The sequence below is a fragment of the Echinococcus granulosus genome (assembly GCF_000524195.1).
Source record: "Echinococcus granulosus chromosome Unknown EG_S00036, whole genome shotgun sequence".
NCBI lineage: Eukaryota > Metazoa > Platyhelminthes > Cestoda > Cyclophyllidea > Taeniidae > Echinococcus > Echinococcus granulosus.
In genome coordinates, this window is record NW_020170416.1 from 176,207 (window position 1) to 186,657 (window position 10,451).

The 10,451-nt window shown below is 42.2% G+C and overlaps 3 protein-coding genes across 3 annotated transcripts in view; all 3 read right to left on the reverse strand. All coding sequences in view use genetic code 11, as the record gives it.

The window, feature by feature from the left end:
• Positions 1–3,004, reverse strand: part of EGR_05127 (Ectonucleoside triphosphate diphosphohydrolase) — a gene marked incomplete at both ends in the record, with an annotated part of 3,782 nt that extends 778 nt beyond the window's left edge. The window contains 5 exons of the mRNA XM_024494376.1: positions 154–300; positions 1,416–1,593; positions 1,794–1,947; positions 2,024–2,138; positions 2,912–3,004. Coding sequence (XP_024351162.1) covers positions 154–300; positions 1,416–1,593; positions 1,794–1,947; positions 2,024–2,138; positions 2,912–3,004 — 687 coding nt within the window. The remainder of the gene's footprint in view (positions 1–153; positions 301–1,415; positions 1,594–1,793; positions 1,948–2,023; positions 2,139–2,911) is intronic.
• Positions 3,005–5,434: 2,430 nt separating this feature from the next.
• Positions 5,435–5,686, reverse strand: EGR_05128 (hypothetical protein; the record flags this gene model as incomplete). The annotated part of the gene is made up of 1 exon (XM_024494377.1): positions 5,435–5,686. The coding sequence occupies one exon, from the start codon at positions 5,684–5,686 to the stop codon at positions 5,435–5,437; it is 252 nt and encodes an 83-aa protein (XP_024351163.1).
• Positions 5,687–9,725: 4,039 nt separating this feature from the next.
• Positions 9,726–10,451, reverse strand: part of EGR_05129 (Protein pangolin) — a gene marked incomplete at both ends in the record, with an annotated part of 4,103 nt that continues 3,377 nt past the window's right edge. The window contains one exon of the mRNA XM_024494378.1: positions 9,726–10,195. Within this exon, the coding sequence (XP_024351164.1) occupies positions 9,726–10,195 (470 nt within the window). The remainder of the gene's footprint in view (positions 10,196–10,451) is intronic.

A 10,451-nucleotide genomic window follows, 5' to 3' on the forward strand; every position in this document is an offset into this window, starting at 1 on the left:
CTACTAGCATATGCAGCTCCACTCAGCCAATTTAAGCTAGCTGCTTTGTTAGATGAATAAGTGGATAGATGATTTGGTTTTACCCCACTCTAGCACTGTCAATTCATTCACTCATATTCAAACAGTAGGTCTGCAGTTATCGCCAACACTCACGTGCACATCAGCGCCTTCAGTTAGGCGGGCCAGGTAGCGAGCGCGTATGGTGGCTACCCCATAGCATAGGTGGCTGTCACTGTAGAGGGAGTAGTTGTGCCCAAACGCCATCCTCTCCATTCCACCCTCATGAACTGCCTCTTCTCTCTGCACCACCAGTGTCATCTCGGTGCCTCTCATCACCCAAATTCACAACACCCACCATTGACTGTGAGCTGTGTGACCACTCCGAATCCGCCTACAACAGACACGGCTGATCATGAGCAATCCATACCCAGCCAATCACTGTAATGCGTTGCTAGAACAATATGAATGAAGGCGAATGCGGTGCATTGTTTCGCCAATAGTGATGTTAGTTGCAATGCATCTCCTTACCTTCACGTGGAACTGAATTTCTCCATCTCAGCATAGGTTACATTGACGTTGATGTCTCATGTCTATCTTAACAAACTTGGCTAAGCAACGCTGGAAGCAGTGGCTGCACTTATTTGTTGGTGACGTGCCAATCGTCTACGCAGATATCCCTTATCTCATAGATGAAGGAAATCGAAGTGGAGGCAAATTGCTACGTTTGAGTAAGGGCGTGCCAGGACACACGAATGAGAAAATGGAATTGGTGTACATTGATCAGTGCAAATGTTGCTGGAAATAGCACACACCAGTCAGTAGCACGGCAATCGCCACAAGTGGACTCTTTCGCCCTTGGCACTTCAATTCTGAACCGGCGATAAAGCCTTTTCCCTTACACACAAATATGATAAAGCAAATAGCGATGAACGGATTTGGTGTCGGTGCGTTGTCAATAGGCACACCAGTGATTCGGGGACCACTTGTACCACTTTTGTCCCATTGATCAAGTCATTGTGCACTCCTACGAAACTGCGGATGTAGACCTCAAGCATTTCTATACCTGCCCAAATTGATTTCAAGCACAGTTTTGACGAATGACTCTGCCAATTAAGAGCTGCTTTGAAAGATAGGAGACGCTGTAACTGCCCTACTTCGTTAATTCTCTTCAAACATATTTGATGACCACGAGTAGATTGATATGTGGATGTACGAATTGATGGATGAATGGTCGAATAAAATATCGTTTGGATGGATGGATGGATAAGGGTGAATGGATAGATGGATAAGGGTGGATGAATACGGGCTGCATGCATACGATATGAATGTTTGGCTGGCCAATGGTGTGACCTAATGAACAAGGAAAGGCTTCACTTTGCAAATCCACGTTTATTCCATGTTGAAATTTCACTCACCTTGCCAAAATTACCCATTCCATAATTGACTGCTAGCCACTCGTAGAAGCTCTCGTCTACGTCACTCACCACACGCACATCATCTCTCGTGCTCTCTACCATCCCGACCAACTCAGACCCTGCTACCGTCTTCCTCACCGCCGCCATCAACGCCTGCACCTCTTCCGCATTCCTCTTTCTACAAGTCAGTCAATGCCTCTTAGTCTTCAGCTCCTCCAATCCCCTATCATCTTCATCCTATTTTCAATGCCTTAGCACGAATACCATTGCCTGCCTATTATCATCCCCTTCCAGAAGCCTAATTGAACACATTCTCTCCTCTCACAACTGTGCGGATTATAGCTGTCCCAAATAGATCAGGTCAAATTAACTGCTTACTCTAGCAATCGAACACCCGCTACAGCCCCCAGAAAGATGCGTGTGTTTTTCCTCGAGTCCACTGGAACCCCTTTGCTCATGACTGCTTTCGCCTCCTTTACAATCGCCTCCTCACCTGCTGTAGCATTGTCACCGAAAGAGGTGATTCCGGCATCTGTAAGCGAAATTCAGGAGGATGTAATTAGACTGTGGTCTACAATTTAGATCCAACGAGTCATAGTGAAACCCACTAATTTGTGAGTAGCTGCGCAGACGAATCGAAGCATTCGAGCGGCCATTCCAATCACCGTATTGGAAAAGGAAGAACTTTGATGTGTTCAGTCCACATTCAATTATGAGCACATGCTAAATACAATGGAAGCGAAATGAGATGAGCGACACTTAGAATCCCTTGAAACATGGCAGTGGTTGGTGAAACACGGCACAAGTGTTTTTACAAATATCGAGACTAAGGTACCTTCTCATTTGTGCGATGGAATGCATTTTACTACAGTCAGTCTCAAATGACAGTGGCCTTCAGCGAAATCTGCAAGTCCTTTGACATGCACTAAATGGTTATTCACTATCCGGGCTACTGTTTCTTGCACAGCATAAGAAAGGAGACTTGACTTCAGTTTTTTTGGATAAGACAAGAGGGTTTCTTGATGGGTGACTATGAAAAGTGAAGCTTAATGTTGTCCTCCTATAATAATTTTGATAAGAAATGAATGAATTTTCCTAGCGATCAGTGGCCTCTTCTAAGTAAAAATTGCAAAGTCATGTTACTCAATATAGTAGTTTTCATTTGTGGACTAAGGTTGCTCTACATGTAAGACTTTCACTTTTCGTATTTAGTTTCATAAATTCATGACACCATTCCATGTCCACATTTTACCCTGATACGATAAAATAAATGACTGGACACTTCCGATTCCAATGAATCTTTGTTGTTCAAAAGGGGTTTTGAGCTATTGCACCTTCTGTAATATATCGAGATTGTGCATGTCGTTGTGCTTAAGATCAATGTCTTCCCATTTTCAAAAAGAATAGGTAAGCTAAAATAGTCTTGAAAAATTAGGCAGGAGAGATGGGTCTACCCAATTTCGACATTTTGAGTTGTTTTGAGAACCGTAACTTACTTCGGTGGGTCGGTTAACTTTAATCATGACGATTGCAAGGAATATGATGGAAAGGACGAAGCACACCAGCATGATGGCGGTCAGAATGTACATAGCACATCGTGAAGATCTGCCAGTTGTTTGAGTGTTTGGCTCAATTTCTTCTATTTCGCCAGCAAATATAATGGGTACATCTCAAGATATATAAAAATTACAGCACAAAACACTTGCAAATTCAAAATTTCTCTTAGACACAAAAATATGAATGTAGATGTAACATCATAAACGAGCAATTACACTGTCAGTTCTAAACTAACATTAAAAATACATCTAAATAACCCCAGACCCATGGTGGACACACCTTGCCAACATTTTGCATAGTTTGGATCTGACTTTGTTCAGCTAAGTAATACGAAAATGCGATCTAATACTACATTGTTTTAATGCCCTCTAATCCAAAATTATGGTGCATATTAAATTCCCAACATATTACGTCAGTGGCTAGATTATTATTTTCAAATTATCGTTTTGAGCTAAGCTCTGTAACCATGCCTGATTATTTTATTTAAAAGCATAGAACAAAAGCTAACATATTTTCTTTCATTGCTCCCTCTGCTAACCCGATTCGAGTACCCGCTTTCGTGTGAGTAAACCTTGAGCCAACAATGCACTAGCATAAACAAAGAGAGATGCAAGGAATCATTACAGATTAAACCAGTTTAATAAAAGTGTATCAAGTTATATGATTCGTTGAATAGGGCAGCAACTGCAGTCTTTGGTTTAAATATTGCCAAAACATAATGACGGAATTCTTTCTTCTCTATTTTAAAAAGCTTCCCCTACTTTTGCAGCAGATACTTTAAAATTTTTTTATGATCTGAAAAATTCTTGAGGTTCTATAATTCGTCTGTAAGGAGCTTCGTTCTCACCACTTTACCACTATTTAATGAAGTCAACCTACTGCCTATGAGTGCACATTTTCAGACTGATTCGGCTTAAGTGACCAGGTTTACAGTTTTTAAAGGTGTCTTAAAATACCCTTTTTTAAACCTAACCCATAAATTTGGCACAATGTCCTTGTGCCCTTTGTAAAATATACATGGCGTAATGTAACTGGGGTTCAAGAGGCTACCAGTCTAGTTTGAAGCTATGGATACTAAATTACTCTCAAAGCTCAACCTCACGATGAAGCCTTGTAACTAGTTCCATGTGACCTTATGACTGGTTTTCATTTTTCCATCCAATTGAATCTAATGTTGTATATACCTTGCTTAGGTATTCTGTAGCGTCCCGACACTTTCATGAATTGGAACCTAGATATATTGCTTTTGTAGAATATACATATTTGACACAGAGGAGGTATTGGGGCTGCTGACATGGCCCGAAGGCTAGCCCACCTAACGTGGTACAATGGCCAAATGAAAGGTGGCTCCTCACTAAAAATCGAGAAATAAACAGCATTGTATTACAATACTCCTTCGAGAGAAGGCGGGCAGTCGACTCGGACCTCGTGATGGAGGAGTGGTCAGAATCCTCCGAAGTGGAGGATAAAATGGAGAAATAATAAAGAAATGCATTGCCTTACAGAGACAGCCTCAAAGATTATGCTCAGATAGGACACAGCGCAATTTTATACTGATGGGATAAAGGTTTATAGTTATTCTATTCGTTTCAAATCCATACTAATCTAAATTAAGCCATCAGAATAAAATTTGATAAGCTTACAAGTCTGCTATTGCTTCTAGATTCTAAAGAAATTTCCTAACCTTATCCTTCTCACTTTGGTTCCTCAAACCACTAAATCTCTATTTCCCAAATCCAATTGCGAATCCAAGAGTTTCTGTTCATAAGTCTAAATTTGAAGCACGTTTTCCTCTGACATCTATTTGCATGGTAAGAAATGAAAGCAATCTCTCGCAGAAGCACTCTACTGCTTCCAGTTGGAGTAAATGCTGTAGCTTGTTTAGGACTGCGCTACGAGAGCATCATTTGTTTATTTTGGTTTCATAAAATGGTAGATATGTACACGTAGTCACGAAGTCGGGACAATGGGTGGACAGGGAGATAGGTGGGGTGCGGTGTCTGCCCTACGCGCACTTCCAAATGAGGACACCGGTGTTGCCTCCTACGTAGAGCAGCATGACCGAGTTGAGGTCATAGGTGATCTCAAATCCGAAGCCTTGACCAATCACCACCTGCCAACCCACACCTGCCTTCTGCTCGAATTGACGCTTCACCATCTTCGCTGCTGCCTGCATCCAGTGAATAATTGCAAAGCATACGGTTTCTCAAATGCTAAGATGTGATGCCTGTTATTTGGTGTGACAATTCCTCCACCCAGAATTATTTTGAAGCATAACACAGACGTTAGTGAGACCGGCTCTACTTATAGGTCGCTTGAGTAGGCCCGGAATGGCACGTACGACAGGGTTATCTCCCTTTCAAGTTGTTCAACAATCGCACGTGATTTGAACCAATGCATGTAGGATAGATTTTTTAGGAACCACGGGTAGCATGGAAAGTGGTCTTGTAGCAGCCCCACTTTTATTTCAACACTTGCTGTTTGGCATGAAATCCAGTGGTGCTGAGTAGTTGTACTTTGCTCAATGGCTGTTTAAATGCATGCATAAAACGTTGAGGTTGAGAAGGGATGAAGACGAAATGGTTGCAGATCTGCTCGGGGAATGGACAAGCTGCTTTTTTATAGCTATGCAATTTTTTCGTGTAATGCACAATAGAAGTGCGACTCCAGGTACATGAATGAGGAAGATTTTGTTTTAAAGGCATGAATAACATTTAACAGGCTGTAAGAATGCTGAAAATAAGTGTCGAATCCACCCACCATGGCATTTCTACTTAATGGATTTTGGTTTCATATTTCATCTTCAAATTATCTACTACCCTTCTTTAGACAGTCTTAAAGACCACCTTTCAAATTGTCGCGCGTTTCAAAGTTCGGGTACCGCCATTCACTCCGAAATTTTATAAGGAATTGTAACACCTTATTACCATGCAGTCCAAGTACTGGAAACTTGCAGGCAATAAGACTGGATTGTTTCCAATCATTCATAATGGCCGCTAGAATGCTTTCTCCTATTTGCTAATGCTGCTGAAAGAGTAGTACAGCAAGCCTACGCTTATGATTGAACACGACATGTGACGTGCCCTAATCATGGTGTGATAAATTGTAACAATTAGGAGCAATTAATATTTACGGAATCTTAAATCTCGTAATCGTAAAATATATGCTATCCGTTAGGTCCGAGTCTCCAAAAGCTGAATGATTTTAACATCTTTATAAGACTAATTTTTTCAGAAATTGTGAAAAATATTGCATGTTTCTTCTCAACTGGACACGGTAGTTTTGTCTCGAGTTCAAAGGCGAAGATGTAGAAGTTACTTTAAATGAATATGTTGATTGCTTTACCGAGGGTAGAATGAAATGGCAATTGAAAATAAGAGAACTTACGCAATTGTCATTCGGATACTTTTCGCAGGCCGTAACGCACATCTCACTCACTTCCGTTATCATTTCTTCATTCATGTCGGAGTACTTCAACGTAAAATGGAATGCTGTTACGCAATTATTTTTCAATTTCGAAACTTCCCCAGGCTAACGACATCCATGACAGAAACATTCTACTTACAAATTTAAGTAGACATCACTGACTCGATTGATTGTGGCATAAATTGCTTTACGCTTTTTTCGCCTCAAATTAAGAAAAGCAAGGAAAAATTTTGGTTAAATTCGCAACATTACAATTAACGGAGTAATTCTTACACCTTACTTATAAGGAATGTCAACTCGCAGATTATTAACTTTTCCACCTTTCTTAACTCAACAGGTATAAGTAATTTGGACTGCGAGCGGCCATGTCAGGCTGCTGTCCATAGTATTACAACCACCTGGAAAACGCCGTGGTCTTTATGTACTGACCCACAGCGGATTTTGGTAAGTCTTTTTTTTTGTGATTAAGCCTCTGTAAAATTTTATTTATAGACTTTCAAAACGTTTTCTCTTCTTTCCGCATTTTTTTGAATGATTTGATTTATTTTCGGCTTGCATGGATCTGGAAAATGCATTCCTTTGGCACTATTTCCATTCTTTTAATTAAAAATTCTTCTTCATAACAGATGATGCTTGCCGTGAGTCATGACTAGTAAGAATGTACTCAAATTTCGAGATAACAGTCGACATGCTCAATTTGTGGCTACATATTTATATGAGGACATTTGTAAAATTCTAATGAATTTTAACATAACGACAGGTAAAGACAAGGGCACAATATGTCAGAACATATTTGATGGGATTAATTATGCCACACATTTGTGCAAAAATTGGAAAGCACTACTCTACAACACTAAAGTGGATTACTCACGTTGACAAGGGGGTAATTCGTGGTTCCCTTGTTGGCATTCCCGGTCTCCCCCTCATCCTCGGGTTCAGTCATTTTGCACCTGTCCTGTAGTCACAACCCCTCCTTTGAACTGGTCACCGATCGATAAGATCGCTTCATTCAATACGGAGAGAGCCCCCTGATTGGTCAACTACTCAACCAATGGAGGAGCCGTGGTCGAACCGTTGCGACAACAGACGCGCGTACCCGCGTGCTTGTTGCCATGGCACCGCGTGTGTGTGTGCACGAATTGGGAAATGACTACGCATAAACCACACACCGCGGTGTTTGTGTGTGCTTTTTTATACCACTCACATGACTTATTAGGTGGATTTAGCGTGTTATGAATAGAACGCAGAAGTGATGTTTATTATGGCGAATTTGTCAGCCATTTCCACCGGTACTTAATTCAACCAAGTGATAATGCTGTTTTTTTTTCGGTTAAAAATGACGCGAATTACTTAAATTAGAAATAGTAACTGTAATGGTTTAATTGGTTGTTTGACCCTTCCTTTTGGCTCCGCGGGCACTGAAGGCTCCGCGATTCTACTTCCACCCGGCGGCATGTCCTCTAGGCTACGCAGGCATTCCTCCCCCCCAGCCCTTTTGTAAAACAGAAAGGCTCGGGGCAAGAAAATTAGGGAAATGTTTAGTTGTAGGATAACAAGACAAGGTGTCATTTCATTATTTACTTCCAAGGGTGTCTCATACTCTATGGACTAACGATATATTTGTGCGTGTGTGTACTTCCGAAGAGCTTGTTTATGTACATTGTAAAATAAACCCATAGACCGTACTTAGTATTAGATGGCATTCCTTTCACGCTCGGCTTTATTTTCAGCAGAAAATGACCATCTTTGGAGACACACTGCCTCATTTTTAGCTGTACGTGATTGTGGATGCACGGTCATCATATTTTCGGAGACGACTTGCAGTTGAGAGAACATGAAAAGATAAAGAGGTACAATTGACCAACATTAACAGTTCTGAACGTTAAAATTTGAGATATTTTTATTTGCCAATTGAGTGATGAATACGGTTACTCCTTTCGAAATATACACTCGACAGTTACGCGTCCTTCTACTACTGGACAAGTGCTCACCCACCAGCGAAAACCCGCCCAACATGGCAAACCGATCGATATTTTTCGAGTGTCGATTGATGAGTCATTCGCGCCTATGCTGACGTAAGCTCAAGTGATGCAGTACGTAACACTTGCGAATCTGTTAAAAATAAACAAGCGAATACATTAGAGCTACCTAGCGGATCACGATCTTTCGCAAAAAATGGAATCGAATTCTCTAAACTCTCGATCCACTCTGATATCAATCCCTAGTGCGTATTGATGTCTTAGGCTTCCTACTCCAGTAACAATGCCTATTTAGCTTATGACTGCAATTTAAATAACAGATTGACCAATGAAAATAAGTACCAGGAGCCTCCAAAGCCAAAACTCAACCGCTACTCCAAATCCATAACCCAAACTAGCAAGACGAAATCTCCCATAACCCTGGTGGCAACACCTCGAAAAGCAGGTACCTTCGCAAACACGTGTATATGTATATATGTATATTTGTTTATATGCGTTTTCATATACCTTCGGCAGCATTACCCTGTATATTGATTGGAGTGGCAAGGGGGAAGGGGAAGGGGAAGGGGAAGAAATAGAGGAGGATAGGGGGCCCAGTCAGTCTATCCATCGCACAGTGGATCGGTTTGCACGTGTGACGTTGTCACAAGCAAGAAGAGAACGAAGGATAGGGGAAAGAAGTGAAAGAAGGAAGTAAAAATATTGGCGCTATTTACAATTCATTTATTTCGTCGTTCAGTGTTGCCAATGCTGCTGCTGCTGCTGCTGATGATGATGATGATGCACCACATTGCAACACAAGGATTTGTTAAGAGATAAAGCGAGAGATAAAGAGCAAAACATGTCGTGTTACCTTTGTTTCTTGATCACAAAATCTGCTTGTGTGGGGTGAAGAGATGGGATTAATGATGGCCAACTGGATATCTATAACATGGTAGCAGTAGTAGTAGTAGTATTGGTAGCAGCGGTGTGGCGTGATGGGAGTGTTTATATTCACCATGATAATAAAACAAATTACAGATTCAGCAGCTGTAAAAGAGGATATCCACACATACGCACATGCTTACGCGTCCCCGAACGTGGATCTACCAAATCACACCCTGTCTGTTCGGTTGGTTTTCATGTCTGCGTAGCAGTTACGTGTGGAGATGTAGGAGGAAGGTGAAAATTGAGTTAAGAGAGGCGATAGAAAGTAGGGGACCACCCTGTCTGAGAACGTTTCAACAAAATTTTTAGATGAGTGAGCATCGAGAGCAGGAGAGAAAAGAGATTGTGATGATGGTGATGATGACAGCAATAAAAATGATAATGATGAAATGCGGGAAGGGGTGCGGGAGTCTTGGCACTTCTACGAGGCTGTTGTGCCAGTCTCCACAGCGGTACTGGAGGAGATGGGATCTTCACACCGACTCAATGCGGCTGCTGAGAAGATGATTGGCCTCTTTTCAGCAGTGGGAATGGGAGTAGATGGTGTCGTGGGGGTGGTGGTGGTGGCAATATTGACGGCCGATCGTTCCTCTACCACCTTTGCTGCTGCAGCCACCGCCACAGCAGTGACCACCGGGAACATACCATTCAGTGGACTGGGTTCCTGTTTTATGTGCGGGAAATTATCCCCCTCCTCGTCCTCTTCATCCTCCTCCCCAGTTCCCGTGCCATTATTATGGTGACAACTGCCTGCGGGAGACGCCTCTGTAGCAAAGACACACAGCGTCTCGTTTTTCATGTCATCTTCCTCCTCCACCTCCGTGTTACTGCCAGCAGTGGTAGTTTGAGATAGCTGAACCGATCCAAATGAGGCGGAGGGTCGATGGTGTTCTAAAAAGCTGAGCGTTGAATGTGCCAGTGTTGGACGTTGGAATTCCGTGTAGGGGGAGAAGTGGCTGTAACCAAAGCCACTGGAAGTGCTGACCGCTGTAGGATACTCCTCAGAGTTGCTACTCACGAAATCAGAGGAGCCAGCAGGAGGGTGAGTCAGTGAAGCTGCTGGCACAGTGTGGCTGAACCCGCTACCTCCTGTGCTAGAGGCGGAGGGAGAGAGGAAGGAAGGATTTGGGCTCTTTGGAGTAGGAGA